The 22,468-nt window shown below is 39.4% G+C and overlaps 1 protein-coding gene across 1 annotated transcript in view; it reads left to right on the plus strand.

Moving 5' to 3' along the window:
- Positions 1-19,948: 19,948 nt before the first annotated feature.
- Positions 19,949-22,468, plus strand: part of LOC142143482 (alcohol dehydrogenase 1-like) — an 85,051-nt gene continuing 82,531 nt past the window's right edge. The window contains exon 1 of the mRNA XM_075201357.1: positions 19,949-20,016. Within this exon, the coding sequence (XP_075057458.1) occupies positions 19,999-20,016 (18 nt within the window). The 5' untranslated portion in view covers positions 19,949-19,998. The remainder of the gene's footprint in view (positions 20,017-22,468) is intronic.

Genomic DNA, 22,468 nt, shown 5'->3' on the forward strand with positions numbered 1-22,468 from the left:
AGAGGGCAGCAGAGGAGGACAGAGGACAGAGGGCATCAGAGGAGGACAGAGGGCATCAGAGGAGGACAGAGGGCATTAGAGGAGGACAGAGGGCATCAGAGGAGGACAGGGGGCAGCGGGAAGCAGAGGAGGACAGAGGGCAGCAGAGGAGGACAGAGGGCAGCAGAGGCGGACAAAGGGCAGCAGAGGAGGACAGAGGGCAGCAGAGGAGGACAGCAGGGAAGCAGAGGGGGGCAGCGTGCAGCAGAGGGGGCAGCAGAGTGACAGAGGGCAGCAGAGTGACAGAGGGCTGCAGAGGGGGGCAGCATGACAGAGGGCTGCAGAGGGGGCAGAATGCCTGGATGCAGAGGGGGCAGTGTGACAGAGGGCAGAGGAGGGGGACAGAGGGCAGAGGAGGGGTACAGCGTGACAGAGGGCAGAGGAGGGGGACAGCGTGACAGAGGGCAGAGGAGGGGGACAGCGTGACAGAGGGCAGAGGAGGGGGACAGCGTGACAGAGGGCAGTGAGAGGTGACAGAGGGCAGAGGGGGCAGCGTGAGATGGGACAGCGTGACAGAGGGCAGTGAGAGGTGACAGAGGGGGCAGTGTGAGAGGGGGCAGAGTGACTGGATGCAGTGGGGGAAGTGTGACAGAGGGCAGAGGAGGGGGAAAGTGTGACAGAGGAGGGGGACAGAGGGCAGATGAGGGGTACAGCGTGACAGAGGGCAGAGGAGGAGGACAGCGTGACAGAGGGCAGAGGAGGAGGACAGTGAGAGGGGGCAGAGGGGGCAGCATCAGAGGGGGCAACGTGAGAGGGAGCAGAGTGACTGGATGCAGAGGGGGCAGTGTGTCTGGATGTAGAGGGGGCATTTTTGCATACAACTAAATAAGTATTTCTGCCCTGAACTAAATACTTATTACAATTTTTTGACCTAACTACTTCTAAAATAGGACTGCTCAGTAATTATTTTGGAGGGGTGCCTTGAAAAAATTTGGAGACTCTAAGGGTGCCGTGAACTGCAAAGGTAATGTTCTTTTTTTAACATGACTCCTCTTCCTGCCTCATATGCTTCTTGATTACAATGGACTGGTCATAACTAAATTCCCTTAAGGGTTTCTATTCTTTCCTAGTCAACTTGTTTCCCTTACCCTTAATAATTAAATCCATATCTTACAAGTCATCCTTTATCAGTTATTGGAATATATTTATGAAGTTCCCTTTAACGTAAATAGTAAAAAATTTCCATATGGGTCTTAAATTCTTAATAAAATACTTTTTTTAGAGTTAACTTCCAAGTAACCCTGTGTAGGTCGATATATGTCTAAAATGTATTCACCCTATTTGTTGGTGCAAACTTAAGTCATTTCTGCAGAAAATAAATATGTGCAGAGTTCAAGTTAACATCACTAAGTTTGAAAATTCCATTGATATCTAGTTGGTGTGTGAGTGCATTTTGGGATTTCTGAGATTTTCTGAACTTATCCTCCCTCATGTTCCTCATCTAACCGAGAGACCCCTCCTTCATTTTAGTGATGTAATTCCTTTTATTGTCAGGTTTGGTGAAGTGTCCTCTATCAGGCTTACCCTTAATAAAGTGATAGAAGTGGTGTATCTAAATCATTATGTTGTTCATCAATATTTCTGTTTTGTGTGCTTTCTTGCACGTGTATTATAGGTGTAAGGAAATGTTGGGACTTAATGTGGGTATGTTTCCCTTTTGATGGTACATGTGCAACTTTTTCTTTAGAACTACATTATTTCCCCTTATTGTGGATCCCTTTCCTGAACTCCAATTTCCTATCCAATTATCCTAGTTAATCTGTAATGAAAAAACTATAATTGTTTTTATTTTTTTATTTCCAATCAGACACAGGGTTTGGCCATTACTAATTAAATCCTAAATATCTGTATTAGGCAAAGTGAATCAACCACTTTTCTTTGCCCCTTTGGCATATTGTATTTTCTTACTTGTGCTGACAGTTTAACTTCATTTATCTTTTAATATATACTTTCTGTCCTGAAACAAAGCTTTGACATCTATGAAGAGTTATACAAGGAAAAAAACAGAACAGGAAAAGTGTGAATAATTGAGGCACTCTGTGATTCACACCTAAATCTAAGAAAATATTAATCTTTATTGGTATACATAGAAAAATATTAAAATTGAAGGAAATCTTTATTCACCCCTTAACCTTTGGGCTCCTTAATTGACACATAATCTCAATTGCAGACTTATAGTGAAATATTAAAAATGTAATTTTGAAAAGGAACTGAATAGTAATGTTAACAGCTAAAATGGTAGAAAGAAACTGCCAAGCCACTTCGCTGTTACTCCTTATTTTTGTAATTATTTGTAATACAGTATTGCTGTTTATTTTACTGCTTTATATTAATAGCTTCCAGCTAACCTGTATGTGCATTCAAACATCAAAACATTATTTAAAGTCTATAGTGTTCTTGTCATTAAGCAATTGTTTGATTCCCTAGGTAATGTTCTTTTTTTAACATGACTCCTCCTCCTCCCTTATATGCTTCTTTATTACAATGGACTGGTCATAACTCAATTCTCTTACGGCTTTCTATTCTTTCCTAGTCACATTGTTTCCCTTTCCCTTAATGGTTAAATCCATTTCTTATTCTCCTCTCGGGGTTAATTGGTGAATGGTTTGGGTTTATCAACCTAATTCTGGGAAATTATGCCATTCATTTCTGACACATAGTCTTGATTCCCATTTTTATCATGCAGCTGGATATATGGTTATTATTAATCTACCAGCTTGAATATGACGATCATTCATATATGGCAGTCATTCAGCTAGAGTGGTTATTCTGAATAGCTGGAAATTCTAAATGTACACATATAGAATTCACGTTTTAATTCTGTACTTCATCCAGAATGAAGGTTAACTGCCTTTAGTTACATTTGATCAGCCTAAAATCAGGCTTGCTAGCCACCATCTTCAATAGCCCTGCATATGATATATAGCCCCTGAGTATTCGCTCTATGGAAACTTTGTTTACATAGTTCTGACTAAATCTATGTTTGCTGCACCTATCTCTATAATCATATAACTATAACTGAAGGAGAGCTGGTATTAGGAAATAAGATGGAGCAGAGCAACAGCAAGCGTGGTGGTACTCACATTTTGCTATGTGCTTAATAAGTGTTCTGTGGAGTGATGAATCGCGCTTCTCTGTTTGGCAGTCAGATGGACGAGTCTGGGTTTGGTGGATGCCGGGAGATGTTATTCTGCCTGACTGCATTATGCAAACCGTGAAGTTTGGTGGAGGAGGGATAATAGTATGGGGCTGTTTCTCAGGGTTTGGGCTAGGCCCCTTATCTCCAGTGAAGGGCAATCATAATGCTTCAGCATACCAAGTCATTTTGGATAATGCCATGCTTCCAACTTTGTGACAGCAGTTTGGGGAAGGTCCTTTTTCATCTCTGTTTCATACCCCATGCTAATATGTAACATAGCTTTCCTGGGGATTGTCACACAGATCCAATTTTATTATTAATAAATCCAATTTAAATTTACGAATGTATTGATACAAATTGACATAGGTCCAGTGTATTAGCTGAACTTATACGGATTTCCTCATGGCAGACAGCTTTATTTGATGTATGGGCTTCCCTTCTTCATGCTATTTATGAATATGTGGTTGATTACTAATTATATTTATTTTAAGCAGCATTTTTGAAAACTGAATTATATTTGTCTATATACAATATTGCAGGCCATGGTCACACAGCTCATGTCTCTTCGTGTGAGACTCCTGCTTAGGTGTCAAAAAACACTGCTTATGCCAGGATATAGTTCACCCCATGAGGTCTTTAAAGCTGTCCAGTTCCCTAAAGGTGACGAATGTATCTAGTAACACAGGGGTGTGCAGAGCCACTGAATAAACACCATTTGAGAGCAGGGCTCTGCACTGAAGTCATTTGCATTTAAGTTACAGAGAAAAACAAAGGATAAACGGCTTCATTTGATACACAATATTTACATTGCAGCTATGATTAGGCCTTATTCCCCACAATTATGTTATTTGTTAATCCTTATAATTGTAATTCCCCTATGTTCACTATAAACACATTAAGATATGAGGCATGGGCCTTGCAAGAGTGACATGGACAGCCTTGCAAAAGTGACAGTGCTGGCTATAGCTGACTCACTTTGGGAACCAGAATCTCTAAAACACTCTAGTTTCCCAGCAAAGAGGCAGAAGTGGTCATTTTGCAGCCAGGATCAGGTGAAGGAGTGAGGTCCCAGGTCCCCAGCAGAGGGGGAGCGCTGAAGATGCCACAAGGCCACACACTTATGACTCCAATAGGGTCTAGACCCCAATAGCCCCAATAACCCATTAGAATAAGGGGGGTGCATGGAGGGTTCCATGGGGGCACAATAAGTACCGCTACAGGCTACTTTTACCCTGCAATGATAGAAGTAAAAGATTAAATATCTGGGGTATATATCACCTCCCAGTACAACCAGCTATATCAAGAAAAATTCCCCAACCCCTTAACTAGAATTAAGCAAGACCTCAGGGTCTGGCAGGGATATATTCTCTTGTGGCTGGGGAGGATCTTTGCCGTCAAGATGAACCTGGTCTCTAAACTCCTGTATTGGTTCCAGACTCTCCCGGTGAAAGTTCCTAAATCCGTCTTTCGAGATTTACAATCTTCTTTCTTGAAGTTCATCTGATGTGGCAAACCTCCCAGAATTTCTGTAATAGTCCTTAAAAAACCTAGGATCCGTGGCAGCAGAGGCTTCCCGGACATCAAGTTCTATTACCTGGTGGCCTGGTGTTACCTACAAGAGCTTGTTGTTTACATATTTGTATGAACTACCCAAGTTGAGTCTATTTTTGTATTTTTGAACTTGACTGATCTTATCTTGTTGGACTTCCATACCTATCAAAGGCCACAGTCTGATGTAAGGACAGAATAGTTGCAGCATCACTCATCTAACTGTTGCATTTTTCTCATGCTGATGTTTGTGTAGGTAATCAAATACAATTTGTAAATACTCTTGCTACAGTTTACAGTTTATTTTTTTAATAAAAATGTTGCATTCCCAATAACAGTAAAATGTATCTCAATGTTCTGGCACTTGTAATAGTCTTTGTATTTTGAGCATACAGACAGAAAACAGATTAGAGTATTTTAATCTGCTAACTAGTATACAGTTCTCAAGCCTCAAACTTTTAAAAATATTTTACGAATGCTGATGAAACAGTCATACCAGCTTCTTTATTCATACTCAGTGCTGTAAGTATGACCTTATTGTTAGAATAATTGAGCTTGGAGTCATGTTGATTTCTGTATATTGTACAATATACTTGTTAAACTATCTCTATTTAATGCAAATACTGGGAGTATAACTGTGACAGGATGGAGTGGACCTCCTATGCCACCCTGTCCTGGCACTGGGGACCGGCTGGGCCTCCCTTGCCACTGTCCTCTTTCTTTATCCCCTCTAAATGCTATAGGAGGGGCTCTGCTGTCACCACTAGGCTCCTTCAATGCACCTAGAATCGCTTTCTTCTGGGTAACTCTTGCTGCTAGTGCACCCCCTTGCTGGGCACCTGGGCTGGCACCTCTGACTTCTTCCTTCAGATCAGGGTTGCTGTGGATGGTTCTTCCTGGCCTCACACTGGCCAGAGCTGCAAGGTAGCAGGCAGAACGTTGGTACTAGATGCTGGTCGCAAACTCAGAACAGCTGCATAACGCATTAAATTGGTCTAATCAGTAGGTCACATGAATTACAGCAGGTAAGTGTTTTGCGAGCGGCGGCTCAGGTCCGTCCGCTCTCAACTGTGTACCCGGTGTCATGACAATAGCCGGGATGTTACTTCCGGTAACACTGTCCCGGCCGTCATTAAGGCAGCCTCCGAGACACCTTTGCAATCATCATCATCATCATCATCATTTATTTATATAGCGCCACTAATTCCGCAGCGCTGTACAGAGAACTCACTCACATCAGTCCCTGCCCCATTGGGGCTTACAGTCTAAATTCCCTAACACACACACACACACACACACACACACAGACTAGGGTCAATTTTTGTTAGCAGCCAATTAACCTACCAGTATGTTTTTGGAGTATGGGAGGAAACCAGAGCACCCGGAGGAAACCCACGCAAACACGGAGGAGAACATACAAACTCCACACAGATAAGGCCATGGTCTGGAATTGAACTCATGACCCCAGTGCTGTGAGGCAGAATCAGCGCCGCGTCCCGGCATTTGTGGCAACCAGGCGCGTGCGCACACCAGTATAATTAATGAAGCATATTCTGGAGGGACGATTGGTACCACCTGAGTCCTTAAACTCTGATTGTCCACTTCATGTATTAATGGCAGGGAGGGCTGTGTGCTGCACAATCACTTCCTGTTTCATTTTTCAAATTGCTCCCTATCTTTTTAACAGGATAGGACACACAGGAGAAAAAAAGATAATGAACCCCTGCTGTATATTCAGGCTAAAAAGATGTCTTGATCACTGGGATGAAAATACTTAATTAGCATGGGATTTTCTTCAGCAAGGTTACAAAACATATTTCCTCCAGCATGGAATACTGCCAAATCAATACTTTTGCAATACAACAATCCGTACATTCTCAATAATATACTAATAACACTTAAAATATACTAATTTCTATAAATGTGTACAATAAGTTATTTATAAGTGATCAAGCTACAATAACGCAAAGTACAAACTTTTTTTATTTTTAATTTGCATTTAAAATGCCTTTGTAATGCAAGTTATGCTTATGAAGGTCATACGCCAATATGAATGGTTCTACTAACTTAAATGGTATAGTGGATTGTTGTCCTCCTCTCGTGACAAAACCTAAAATTGCCTCCCACCGCTGGCAGAAAAATAAATTTTTTGGTAAAATGGAAAAATGTTAAAGCAAAAGTACTTATATTTGATAAATCATTATCACGTTATCAGGTATTAGTGTTTTTTAACATTTTGTAACAAAACTTATCACTATGCCAAACTCCAAGGATTAACAAAACTGCTGAATTCACAGGAATGGCAGTGTGATCGCAAGCTTTTTTTTAATCCACAAATTCCTACTATTGCATTATTGCATATTGCATAGAAAGTAATGATGCATCAAGCTGTGCAGGTATTAGTTAAATGTGCTTACTTAAAATATATTCTACATAAATTTCATTTTGTTTGCATATCCTTTACCATTCGATGAATATTGTTTTAGGAAAGTAGGAAAAGAAAACACCTGGTACAGTTTATACACACATGAAATTACAGTTACCAGTATTTTTACCTTTATTGTAAATATATCCAAGAAACTCTCCCAATAATATTTAAATCAAGTGGTCGGTATGTAAATTTAGAAGTGGTAGTCTCCATAGCCAAGAGTGTGAGCTCCTCCCAGACAATGGTGAGGGTACAAGGTAAATAGGGTATTAAAATGCTCCATTAGCATGACAAAATATGGGCAGGGGCGCACTCAGGATTGTTCCCCCCTGACCCAACAAAAACCCAAAAAAACCACGCAAGACAGCTGCTGCGCATGTGCCCGTGCAGCAGCTCCGTTTCGGCAGTGCTGTCCTATACAGCTGCCGCGGCGCTGTCAAAGTAGCGTCCGCGGCTGCTGTATAGTACAGTGCCGCTATGGTGGGCACTTAGTTAGCGGAGGGGAGGGGGGTTTCTGGAGACCCAGAAACCCCCCTGCGTGCGCCACTGATGGGTGTGGTGTAGAACCACCCCCAAGCTACCAGACCAGAAATACGGTAGTGTTTTGTGTAACAAAGGAGGAAGAATGCAGATTTTAAGTGGCCATATAGGTTAAATGTGGGGTTACTTCCAGCTAGATAGGTTATTGGCAAATAATAGTAAAATAAACCAAAAGTGGCACTGCATCCCGCAGAGCAAAAACAAAAACAGATTTCAGCTTTTATTCTTATTATTTATCAATGTCTACTCAAATGTCATCCAAATCCATCCAGTGGAAGAATCAGAACAGTCTCCCCGGTTCAAAGTTCTGTCCAGCGTACTGTCCAGTGGAGGAGGCTACAGATAACAGGAGGGGACGGGGGACGGATGCTATACATAGGGGGGAGAACGGAAGCTACAGAAAGAGGGGGGAATGGAAGCTACAGTAAGGAGGGAGAATGGAGGCTATACAAAGGGGGGAGAATGGAGGCTATACAAAGGGGGAGAATGGAGGCTATACAAAGGGGGAGAATGGAGGCTATACAAAGGGGGGAGAATGGAGGCTATACAAAGGGGGGAGAATGGAGGCGAGAATGGAGGAGTTGACGAGGAGGGTGTTGGTGGTGTGTATCCAACAGGACCAAGGGATTTAGGTGTCCCTGGACTGATGACGGTCCTTGCCCCAGTTCCTGAACTAACCACTGAACTATGAAGGTTATTCAGGTGACGTATAACGGAGGATGTCCCTAGGTGGCCAAGATCCTTACCCCTGCTTATTTGAGCTTTACATAAGCTACATATGGCCATACATTTGTTATCCCGATTGGGGTAAAAATAACTCCAGACAGAAGAGGTGCATTTCTTGGTCTTCTGACCAGGCATGACGATGGGCTTTTTCATCCCATGGACATCCACTTTTTCCCCCCTGGTGCCTCATTTAAAATAACCACATCAGCATCCTCCTCATCAAGTTCCTCCACAACGCCAGCTACATAAATAGCCCCCTTGACACCTTGATTATCCAAATCTGGAGCGACACTGTGGGTCATCCTTACAGCATATGCAGAGGGTGTGCTGCAAATGGTGGATGGAGTCACCTCTTCCCGTACAGTGATGGGAAGGTCAGGCTTCGCAACCACCAACAGCCTTGGACTCGCCTTGGGGATTTGTGATGTCATCTGTCAATTTTCTTTTTTTACTAATTGTAGTGAACTTTTGCTTTTTGGATTTTACATGCCCTCTACTAGGCAATTGGCATTGGCCTTGGCAGACGACGTTGATGGCATTTCATCGTCTATGTCATGACTAGTGGCAGCAGCTTCAGCATTAGGAGGAAGTGGGTCTTGGTCTTTCCCTACTTTATCCCCCAAATTTTGGTACTCCATTATATGCAGCACACGTTGTATTACAGTACTATTTTTTAAATACTGCAAGAACAGTGAACAATTTTTAATAGATTGCAGTATTAATGTTAATGGACTGCAATAATTTTTTTTAGACTTTTTAGAATATTTTTTTATATTTTTTTAAAAGGATTTTTGTCGAATTATAATTTTTTTGGAAGATTTTTTAATACTTTTAAAATAAAGATACACTTAGCAAAACAAAGCACAGGACAAAAGCACCGCTGGACTCAGCAAGGACAGAGCACTGGACTGATGCACCACTGGACTCAGCAAGGACACAGCACTGGACTGATGCACCACTGGACTCAGCAAGGACAGAGCACTGGACTGATGCACCACTGGACTCAGCAAGGACAGAGCACTGGACCGATGCACCACTGGACTCAGCAAGGACACAGCACTGGACTGATGCACCACTGGACTCAGCAAGGACACAGCACTGGACTGATGCACCACTGGACTCAGCAAGGACTTTTTTGATTTTTTTTTAATATTAATTTAAAAGGATTTTTGTAGAATTTTTCTTTTTTTTTCTTATTATGGAAGAATTTTTAATACTTTTGAAAGAAATATGCACTTTGCAGAACAAAGCACAAGACAAAATGCACCGCTGGACTCAGCAGGACAGAGCACTGCCAAAAGCACCACTGGACTCAGCAGGACAGAGCAGAGCACAGCATGAGAAATAGCAGGACAGAGGACCACCTAACACACCCTCCCTCTTCCCTGATCAATGCCCGAGTGAAGATGGCGGCGGCAAGCGGGGAATTTAAAGGTTCCGAGTATCGCGAGATCCGACAGCGGGATTATGACTCAGAGCCTCGTTTTAAGTTTCGGAATCGGCGGGAATACCCGGACAGTGCTCGGATCTGACTCGGATCCGCAATGTTCGGGGGGGCTCGGATTCCAGGAATCATCCTTAATAATTACCCATGTTGGTCACAAATTTGTCTATGAGATCACTGAGCTCTATATGAGACCAAGAGAAAAATAAATTTAACACAGCTTTCCACAATATTTTCACATATTTTATTTCAATATTTTGCATTTTAGCTTTATTGTTTTTTAAGGATGTTCAAAAAGAGTTACATTTTATGGGTGTGTTAATACTTTTATTTAGTTCACTACATGGGGCAATTTAGTGGCGACTTGTATTCCCCTATTAGGAGTCAGGACTGTTATAGTTCATTCACATTTAGATGTTACAAGTGTTTAGGTGTGCCTCTCTTAAGTAGTGTAGTATCTTTATCTTCTTTGAGTAACTTATGCTGTATACAACTAATTTGCAAATCAGATTCCTATATATGAAAAATGACATAATTTAATGAATGATAATAGTATTATAACTTCTTAGTGCATAGGGTTTTGCACTTTGGATTTGCCTGAATGTGCAAGATTTGCTTTCTGATCTATTGCCCAACCAAACTACTGATTAAATACAATCTATTAAACATAACTTGTGTTAATTATTATACAGCTCTGTCAGAAACAAGTGTTACAGTATCTAACTGTGCCAACTTTTAATAGTTTAAAAAAAAAAATTAAATACACCATGCAATAATTACCATTTCTCTATTATTATTTGCTTTGGAAAATAGTGGTATGTAAAATGATAGTATATTTTGTTATTCTCAAACTACATTTTCTCTCTCTCTAAATATATATATAATTAGTGAGATTTTATACATAGGTGTGTTGCTGTTTCAATTATTATACTGTACTCAATGAGTAGATGGTCATATGTAAGCATAATATATATAATACAATAAAAAGTAATAACTTGTTCTGTACATGCTCATTTTAAAAAAAATAAAGAGCACATTCACAACACTGCCACCTACTCCTTGTATTTCCTGCCATTTTCTTTCCTTTCTTTAATCTTCCTAAACATAGATCTCCTCCTCCATCCCGTTCCCATGATTGCACTCTTCCTCTCTGTGACACAATGGTGGTAGTTCCATGACAATGCAGACACAGCACGCGCTACAACCACGTAGCTCACGAGTGGTTATATCACTTCCCTCCCACTATGAGGGGGTGGTCTTGGTTGGAGTGTGAGACATAGTGAAGGGCCCATTTTACTCTCTAGGCCTCAGTGCATGTACACTGCCTAGACTTTAGATAGTTCCCTCCTTATACTGTATATGAAAAACAATCTGTTCATATAATAGATTTAAACACATGTAAGTGCTGTGCCATCAATGAAACAAGAGAACTACATTGCCACATATTGCCACCAGTGTGTAATGAGGCTTGTCACAAAAATGTATTTCATGGTCTTGTGTTGAAATCCTCCTACTGTTAGAACTCATTTATTTCAGATGCTTTCAATGGTGTACTTGACTTATTATGAACGAAGAGGAACGGAGTATTGGGAGTGTAATAATAGCTAAAAGAGATGAGACATGACTGAATGTAACAGGGGAGAGGCCAGGGTAAGTGTGGGATCAATTAACATTTTGGAATGTTGGGCGGCATGAGATGGATGAGAGTAGACATGCATTTACTAGGGCTCAACAGCACAAATACAGCTTTGGGCTCACTGTGTGCCTGGATATGTACAACTGTGCCTAAATGTACCAGGGTGAGGGGAAAAGAGGTTAACAGAGCTAGATCAGACTTGCCAACTCTCCCGAAATATCCGGGAGACTCCCGCATTTTGCGAGAGTCTCCCGGGCTCCCGGGCGAGTGTGGCAATCCCCCGCATCTGGATAATTCTGCCCACTTCCTATTGAAGTGGGCAGAATTAAGTCCCAAACGCCGTGATTCCCGGTGAATCGCGACGTTTGGCCCCGCCCCTCACTGTCAAATGACGCATTTTGCGTCATCACGTCATGGGGGCAGGTCCAAAATGACGCCACTTGGAGCCCCGCCCCCCCGTTACGCCCACCTCCTCTGCAGGCTCCCGGATTTCACCAACAGAAAGTTGGTAAGTATGAGCTAGATGGGATTGTGATCTTCCTGGTGAACTGGCCACTCACCTTAGGATTGCTTCAAATTGTTTCTTGAACACATACACCAGGTTTTCACCAATATTAAGCTTTTCTGACGAAAAATAAACCTGTTCTTTGTTTTTGGGAGGACATTACCAAATACACATTGCAGATAGTGGATTTATATCTCTGTGTGTTTGTTATCTGCTTTATTATTGTTATTGTGATGTATAATATTAGATGATGAATTATAAAAAAATAAAAATAAAAAATATTTAGATTCAAACTCCACAATTTCAGTATTGATGCCCAAGTAAGTCTGTATCATATCTCTCTAAAGGAGCCCCTTTCTTTATATATTTTTGGATTCTTGCACTATTGTAATAATGTTGAAATAGGAGCAGATTTCATTTTCACTGAGATACAGTGGTGATCTAGTGTATCATAACTTACTAAGAAGACACTTATTTCATTGCCCAGCAATGCAGTAAGTGCTGCCCTTATCACCAGCCATGTTACATTACAAACATCAATTTAGCTTGATAGGTTTGTTACTATATACCAAACACACGTCAGAATATATGTTCATATACTGACAGAACCGAGATGTTTTAATCAATTCCACATGCAATATTCTTTGTTAAAAGTAAAGATTTCTGATATTTTGTAAAATCCTTGTGGAAAAAATAATGTCATATATTGCTCTATAAATTACATTATTGCAGTAAATTTAAAAGGGTCATATAAAAAATTGCATATGATTTGAATATAATGATGTCTACGATGTTTGTTCGAACATTCGCTACATAATTTGTAAAATAATAATATTAATAAAAGAAAAACCACTAACAGTGTATATTATACATATATTTGTTCACGTTCAGAACATTTTGTTCTTCAGAATAAAAACAGAAACTAATTACTAACATGTGCTAGATTAAATAATAAACATGAAAACAGATGTTTTCTTTTAATCAAATACCATAGTAAATTGAACCTGTTTTACTAATGTGACATATTTTTGGAAATTGATGTTGGAAAAGATTTCAAAGGGAAAAAAATCCTTACAAAACACACAGTTAGAATACAAGATGGGTTAAGCTATAATTATTAGAAAGACAAAAAATTGTTGGGCCCTGTTTGTAAAACAAATACTATTCACCTCTTGGAAAGCTGAGCAACGAGTAAACAGTGCAAGACTCCATCTTTCCAACCAGAAATTTAAATTATTATCATTTATGTTTAATGAATAGGTGCCATGTCCTTACTATTTCAGTCCTTACCAGGTGTCTTATACACCGCAGGTTGAATTCCCAATATTTGACAAAATGGTTCATGCACTTTTCTGCCTTAGGCTTTCTTATGTCTCCTGACATTGCTGTTGCAAAATTGCACCGTGAGCTTTGTGTTGCAGTAGTGCAACCTCTACGTAGTTAATAACCACTGCACACTTTTTCGTTTTCATCTATGAAGATCTGCTTCAAAGAGTGGTCTATTGACTTGCTGTTAGTAATTAGTTGCAGGCACCTGAGGCTTGTTTAAAACCTATATAAGCAGCTTGTTGAGAACCACACATTACCAGTTTGTTAAGTTTTGTCTTTGTGAACCACATGCTCTGAACCTGTGTTCCAGACCTTACTGGATTATTATCAGTATTTTGACCTTTGGCTTTGTAAGATTACCCCCTCTGGACCTTGACTATTTTGGCTGTGTCCAGCTTTCCTTCTGGCTCTTAGCCCTTTTTGGCTTTGGTCTATTATCATTCGGACTCTTAACCCCTCTCGCTCTGGATGACTACCCTGCTGGCTCTTATCCCCAGGCAATACTCTGGACACTTCTACAGACTGAGTTACTTTCTCCTATATGGAGAAAACATCTTGCTCACTAATAACAATGAATTTTCTCATGCTACTGAAATCCAACCAATTGAACAGAATAAACTGGCTAATAAAGATGATTCTGCATGATACAGGTCATCCAAAAGATGCAGGCTCAGATGTCTCTGATACAGGAAAACATGGCCAAACTGTTGCCTGATGATCTAATGGTCTCGAGTAAGAGTTGGAGTCCAGTGGCTGGAAAGGAAGGCAACCTATATAGGCTCAGTAGAATTAGAGCTAGCCATGTTTAGTACACAGTATACAGATCAATGCAAAGGGTTGAGAAGAGGTGAAGTCAAGGATAAGTAAAATATTCACTATTTACGCATATTTCACATAGATTTTTTCACTTGAGGTTAATTGTATATTTATTATGCACTTTATACATAATTGGAGATAATTGGAATACTTTAAAATAATCTGACTACCACTGTATTGTAATTTTATCATTTATATGTCTAAAAATATTAAAGGGTTAATTCATGGTAAATAATGATATTTATAATTAATTGTTTATAATTTTAATCCAAATTTTATTTATGCTTGCATAGACTTAGTTTCCTTTTTGCATATAATCTTTATCTTGATAATTGTTAGGCATTTATTAATATCCTAAACTTGTTATTATGAAGGACTGTACAAAAATCACATATTAAATCTTAGAATCCCCAGTACATATTAAACGGAAGAGGATATCTTAAGATGACACACGATCATTACAAAAGATATAGACAAATAGTAGCACTATAGCGGATCAATAACCAATCAGGAGAGATTGCATTTAGCAATCACCTATTGGCTAACCAGAGTTTAAAAACCCCGCTCATACAGAGTAACGGGTTTGCCGTGAACAAGCATATCAGCGAAACGCGCGTTGGTTTCACTGACTATGCCTAGGGAAATGTCTCAATAGATTCAGTAGCAGCTGCAGCTTAGATATAAGATCAGATCCTTTAAAGATAATTTATATGGAGCAATCCTCTAACAGAATATCTGCTAGTCATTGCTGTGGCTCTGTTAACATTTAAGTGGGTCAGTCCCGTTGGGGATAGCACAGTGATTCTAGCTTAAAGCTAATAAAAGTATTCACTACAATAATTGTTAAGATCGAGAGCTTCATAACGAGGACACATAAAATATGTGCTAATTCTATTGCCGTGGTTTTGTTGGCATAATATCCAAACGGATTAGTTCTTTGGGGACAATACATATAGATAAAATCTACAAATTAACCCAAACAAACCAACATAAAAACGACATACTATTTATAATCTTATACTAGCCTAGAGCCTCTACTTCATTGAGAATCTATTCATCCCTGTTATCTTTCAAAGTGATCTTAGTTTAAAGCCGTTAATTGCATTTTATTAGAACAATTGAAAAAGACTCAGGGCTTTACAGGGAGGATATACAAAATATGCAAAACGGGTTAAACATAACACAGAAGCATGTATAAATAACCCTGCCAAAGCACAGCCCTGATAGTAAACTCTGAGCTCGTACGGCACAATAGATAAACTGCCGTCTTTTTACTTCTCATCTCTCTCAGATGACTTAGACTTCATGCTGTTTGATACAATCTAGCATAGCAATTGTAACAAGTGAGAGATTTGTATCTATTTACAAAGTGGCTCTAAATCACAGTGTCAATACAATTAAATACGATTCCACATGAAAAGGATCTGTGTATAATCTGCTCAATAATCTGATTATAAGAGTGAAGCTGCAACTACACAAGAATAAAGGGGTTTTTGTACATTTGAGAAGAGTTAAACGCTCCATTATTATTTATCTATTAGCAATATTTATTGCACTTTATTCTACCCCTAGTGTTTGAAGAACAAGAGACATACAAGGCATAGCCAGTTTTTATACAATATTTCACTTTCACTATTTTAATCTGTTTACATATTTCGCTGTTTAATTTGTCAACCTATAAATAAAGGTTAAGTTTTAATAATTAGACATACTACTGGATAATTAATGCAAATACGGAGTGATTAGTGCATCATACTCTAAACCTCTTTTCTCTTTCCAGTTGTTCTAATGCATAGCATTTTGCCAGGCCTTTCTGTTAATTGTATTGACAGGGAAATAAATTCTTAAATGTACCTAATGCCTCAAACATCTGTGCTAACAAATATGGTTGCCTCGTCCATTTACAAATGTATTTCATTATTGCCAATTGCCTTGGGTGAAATAAAGATATTTTACAAAAATTGTTTATCTAATAGAGGGGTCTTCAACCGTTTAAGGCTACCGCCTACTTTTGTATCGTTGTTGACTGTAAAATTACCTTACCGCCTACCAGTACCGCAGTAACTCAATTTAGCGTAAGTGCAAAGTAATTTTTAGAGGAGGGTTATTGTATTTAACTATATAAGCAGCAAAAGCCTATTTGAAATAGTCAAACTCTGCAGTCTTGCATATACAGGTTACTGTATTCACTTATATACAACATGTGCAGGTTGTTGGTATGTACTGTAACACCCTGTGACATAGTCTCTGTGCAGGATACACTTCTTTTTGTGGTGGACAGGCTCTCTTATACTTATATTAAGTATAAGTATAATATACTTTTTAGGTGCCTCCAGGCTGTACTTATGACTATCACTGATTAAAGGGAAATCCTGCCAAAACTGTAAATTAAGTTAAAGCCAGTCATAAGGAATATGTACGTAGCAGCTACTAGATGCATCTGTTCACTGCAGGCAGTAATGCAAGACTCGGCGCAAAAGCCAAACTCAGGTGCATGTGCAGTAGCGCTTTTCAGACACTGGAGTCCTGCCCCAGTTCCGCCTACCACTAGACCACCGGGCTGCCATGGAAACGGAGTGCTACTGTTTCTAGTACTTACCAATGTAGAACATTGTACATTGTAAAAAAATGTAGAACATTGCTAAAAAACCCCACTGCCCACCATAAAAACTGAATCATCCACTAGTGGGCAGTAGGGACCAGGTTGACTACCACTGATCTAATATAACAAAGTCATTGATGGCTTTTCGTTACTCATAGTGTCTTTCGTTAGTCTCTTTAGGCTAACTTTCGTTAGTCATGGTCTCACTCTCACGAGATTTCCTCACTAAGAAGATTACTGCGCACTTACAGTGACAGCAGGCAGCTAACATAAATTAGATTTGCTGTTAGCTGCCTGCCAGCCTCTCTAACGTGACAGTCGGAGCCGGGGGCGGGACTGCCCCCGACCCAATGAAGAAACAGCCGGGTTTTTTGTTTGTTTTTTTAAAAAAAAAAAAAAAAAAGAGAGACCCATTTTAAAATCTCTAGGGCCCGAGGCCCCTGGCTGTAGTCCAGAAAGCCATTGGGTAAATCCGGCCCTGTATTTATATATCATCATCATCCATTTATTTATATAGCGCCACTAATTCCACAGCACTGCACTCATTCACATCAGTCCCTGCCCCATTGGAGCTTACAATCTAAATCCCCTAACACACACACACAGACCGAGAGAGACTAAGGGCAATTTAATAGCAGCCAAATAACCTACTAGCATGTTTTTGGAGTGTAGGAGAAAACAAGCACCCAGAGAAAACCCACACAAACACGGGGAGAAACCTGATTTTTATACTTTAAACTCTTATTAGGGGTCTATTTATGACCCTTCGTTTTTTTCACTTGATACTTTTCAATCCTTATCTCCTTGATAAGGATTGAAAAGTAACGGCAATGTATTAAAAAACTTCTAAGGGACAGCAGTGCCGATAACCTGCTGTCCCTGAGAAGTGACTCACCTGATGATCGCAGTCTTTTCTCACTTTTGAAGGCTGCGGTGATCTTCTCTTTTTTTCTTTCCTTTTATTTTTTATCTTTTTTGTTAGTGTCCATGCACTGACCGAAAACTTGGTGCATGCACACTAACATACTGGAAGGCAAACTGTACGATGAGTGACAGTGAGGGATCACATGATCCCTCCACACATGCGCTGTCCAGCTCTGCTCTTCAGAGCAGAGCTGGACAGCGCAAAAGTTTTCAGATATGTTAATGTACGCCAGCTTCAGATGGCGCCAGCTTCAGATGACGTACATTAACATGTAAAAAAAGAGAACATTTTCTCTAGTTAGCCTTTCATACATAGCGGTTCTAAGCACTTCACATACACTGCTATGAGGAGTGCTCAGAAAAACGACAGGAAATGCAAAGCTGCAGATATCTGAGATATCTGCTGCGATGCTTCAATAATACATAGTAATTTCACGGTAAACCCCCGAAAACAATAGTTTTCGGGGGTTTAACACAGAGTGAATGCTTGATAAATAGACCCCTTAGACAATTTAGACACTTATCTTTCTTGGTAATATATAATGGAATCAATAATATAGAAAATATACAAGTGATGAGGCATTTAGGGAATAATAGTCACAACTTGTTAACATTTCAGTAAATGTTCAGTTAATGTTCACTAAAAGTTTTTGCATGACAGCTGCAATAACTATATAGAGGGGCAGACTGGGCTGGGGGGGGGGGGCAGGTGGGCATATGCCCCCCAGGCCAGTCCCATAGTGGTCTACCTTGGACTGGCTCACTGGGCCACCTAAATTATTTTCCCTTTAAAATGTTCCTAATAAGCTGCTGAGTCGAGTCTTACCCCTCGGGCTAAAATTTGCCAGCCCTCCCCTGACTATATATTTTAAATAAGTAATCAAGTCAGAGAAGCATTGAGGTTTGTAGATGGGAAGGGCCTGATTCAGAATGGAATGCAAGTATAAGCACGACTTGCGATTGAAAGAGTTGTACGCAAGTGTATGCGTATGCATGTGCCGTACTCTACTGAAGATGAGCCAAAGATTCATCCATATCTGAATGAGAAGCAGAATGCACCCACTTGACAATAAACACATCCCTCAGACACTTATGTCCAGCTTGCTAACATGTACAAAAATGTTTTAGATGTTATGAATGCAATTGCTATAAAGCATCATTTAAACTTGAATAGCCTAGCTAATAAAACAGGCAAAACTTCTCAACATGCGTGTAAAAAATATATATATTTCACCTGTATTACAACGCGCTCTTCAAATCCTAATCTATAGTCGAACTACTACTAAAGTCTCAATAAACATCTGTGAATCATTTGCAAAACTCTAATTACAAGTTGTTCGCTAGTTCAGGTGTTCATCAGCATCATCCGCTACTTAAACCTACCCTTGAGCACCCGCAAATAAAATGGCTTGTTCAGCTGTGTATGTGACCATGTCCCTGACTGAATCCCTACACAATTGCTTGAACTCACCCTTACTGTACTTTGCCTATGATAGAACACAACTCCCACAACCACTGTCACGCTGCTTCAGGCGCAAGGAGTCGTAAGTGTCACGGGTTTGAATAGCCATAGTTGCGCAAGATCACTTTCTGAGCATGCACAGACGTCTATTTTGAATCAGGCTGTGGAAAAGTTACTCTGCTATAATCAGAAAGGCTTAATGGGATTTGTCTTTTTAAATAAAGACTGTTGCAACCATATGGCTAGGAATAAAAGGTAACCTATATGGTGCTTATAAATGGGCGAATATTTACACGTGGCTAAAGATAGTGGCGTACCATATAAGGCTCTATACTATTTACTCTTTGTATTATGGGCCTTGTACAGTGTAAGCAATGTAGGATTATTAACACAGAGCAAGATAGCAATTTGCTACATAAAGGTTTAGACAAAATGGCAAAATGGGCCATTACATGGATGATAACATTTATTGTAGATAATCACTGATCCCTTTGCCAGCAGACATCTGTCTTTCAGATGAGCATTAGAAAGTGCAATATTTCCTGGTGTTTGGGCCTAGGAATGCCAGGATTCTGCCATAGAGTCAATGACAATAATATTCCTATGTGAACAGTTATACACTGTAATGTGACCCTAATCATATTTTCAGCTTCAATGCATCCTTTTCTAATATACATTACTACTTAGTAAAGGCTCTTCTCAGGACAATCAGGACTTGCACAAAGCAGTTCAAGTATTTAAATCATTTACAGGGACTGGGAGTGGCCATACTGTTGCCTTACACCTTTAAGTTGAATTTGCAAATTACATTCTACTACTACATTCAATAGAAACTACTCGTAAGAGTCATCTGAATCGATATGGACACTACTGGGAAAGTAAGAAATACATTATAATATTTTGGGACATAGTAACAAGAATTGACAGACTTTTACAAAACTGTTTAAAGGAGTATTAGCAAAACATGTATTGTAGAACAGTGAACTTAAAGTCATTCAGGTAAATAGTGACAGATAACAACTATGAAGGATAAGCTGGTGGTGACTTTGTTCAGTACATGTAGATTTTGTTTAATATATATGTATGTGTGTGCACTATTATTTATATAATGCTGACAATTGACACAATACTGTAGAAATTAGACAAGATTCACACACACTTTCTTAGCTTATCTAAGGTTTCTATACTATAACTAAGAATTCTCTTGTGCTGGTGGTAGTATATGTAACATTTGAAAAATATCTGAAACATGTTCCATACATATTTACAGACAGATTGTGACCGTGGGTTGCTAAGTGAGTCTTGTATTTAATAGTAGATGTACTAATGACCATTGTCTTTAAACACAAGATTATTTAATAAATGATATGTGAACCTGATACAATGAATATTTGCTTTTGGCAACTGTATTTTGCAAACGTTATTCATTATATTGGTTAATAAATAAACCCGCACTTTGCACTATTTTAGAAGTAAAAAGCAGAATACAAATACAAAGAAATACAAAGAAAGCGCATAATGTATATCCAGAACCTGAGTAGTATTAAATATCTCACAGGACATCACACAAATATAGTAAAAAACAAAGAACCTTTAAACTACATTCCTAAAGTTGTTTCACAATATATTTATTAACATATATAAAACCACATTGGAAAATATAAATTTCCAGAATGGACTGTAATCACAGTACTCTCTTATGGATCATGTCACATACTCACAACACATGCTTCATAGGAGGATATGTCCTCATTACAGAGAACCAAGTTACTATAGCACCATATCAGTTCAAAAGGTAATGCTTGTCACAATACTTGCTCTAATAGCACAAAGTTGAACTCTCACTGTCATAAACAAGACAATACAAACGATGCAAAGCTTAAAGTGCATAATATTACTGACACATAAAATATAATGTGGGGAAAAAAACAAGATAAAAAGGACTAGATGAAGCAATGCAAAGTATTAGCAACCCAGAAGAAGTAATGAACCACTGTTCATTATGCTAGATCCACTGGGGTATAAAAGTTGGCAATAAGCTCCCAATAGAATTGAAAAGGTGTTTTACTACACACATCACGAAGGGTTTTAAAACACAGTTATCATTATTTATTTAATTAGATGATTCATTTTTTCCTTACTTATTTAAAGCTACTTCTCCCTTGAATACATCCATGATTTCTTAATCCTAATCATATCTAATAGCAGAAAACTGTTCAGAGAGGAGAGAACATAGCAAGACAGGCAAGAATGTGAGCCAATGGAACTTAGAAGATGACTATCAGCTCAGGGTAAAGATAAAGTTTGACTCCCCAAATTATGCTAGAAATTTTCAAACTAACTGACTAGTGCAATATACAATTAAAGGAAAGCAAAACTTATAGAGATCAATAAAAGGCACAGAAAATAAATCTGATCTTTGAACATCTGAACTTAGAATACTGACAGCAGATAAAGTCCATTTGATCCCTCTAGTCTGCACATTGTATTGTTTAGATTTCCCTTTCCAAGCCTTGCTGAAACCCTTGGGCATTACCACAATAGAGATCACTTTATTAGGTACATTGAACAAATAGCAAGCAACATTCCAATTTGTCTGAATTTGTTCAAGAATTGACACAGCAAAATATTAAAAGTGATGGCATGAACCGGAGGGCATGTGTACCTTGGGCCTTTCCTAAATTCGATGGTTTGGCTAGGCATTTCTGTAATCTGGGGCGCATGATGCCTATTGTCTTAAAGAGGCAGCGCAACCTCTAGCTGTATGTATGTGTGTCCTTGTCCCTATGTCTGTTACCACTTTATTCTCCTCCACCTCCCTACTTCCTCCTTTGACTGTGTCTATTACAATGCACCGCACGGTCCTGGCAGAAGGCAACATGAGTAGCTTCATCTGATTTGTGCTGGGACTGTGTGGTTCACAGTGTCAGGATAATGAACAGAGGTGAGATTAGAAACAGTGGCAGATTGAGGCATTCCAATATATCTCAACCCATTTTCACTGTTTACACTGGGTGTCTCGACATCACTTAACTTCTCTGACACTCAGGTGCTGTTTTCATCTGCTGTGCATTCTGCTTCATACTCAGGCCTGGTATGCGGTTCAGGTGTGTCTCCCTCTGAGTGTTTGAGTGTTGATTGGAGACCTGCATTTTATAAGCTCTCTACATGCTAGCATCTTTGTACCTGAATCTGCATTACACTGGGGCTCTTCCCATCTCTCATGGATGGTGCGGGTTAGGATAATGAGTGAAAGTTAAACGAAATTGATCAAGTATGTTGAACTACAAGTCCCAGCGTACCATAGTAGCTATTTACTACTATTTTTAT

Source organism: Mixophyes fleayi, chromosome 1 (assembly GCF_038048845.1).
Source record: "Mixophyes fleayi isolate aMixFle1 chromosome 1, aMixFle1.hap1, whole genome shotgun sequence".
Lineage (NCBI taxonomy): Eukaryota > Metazoa > Chordata > Amphibia > Anura > Limnodynastidae > Mixophyes > Mixophyes fleayi.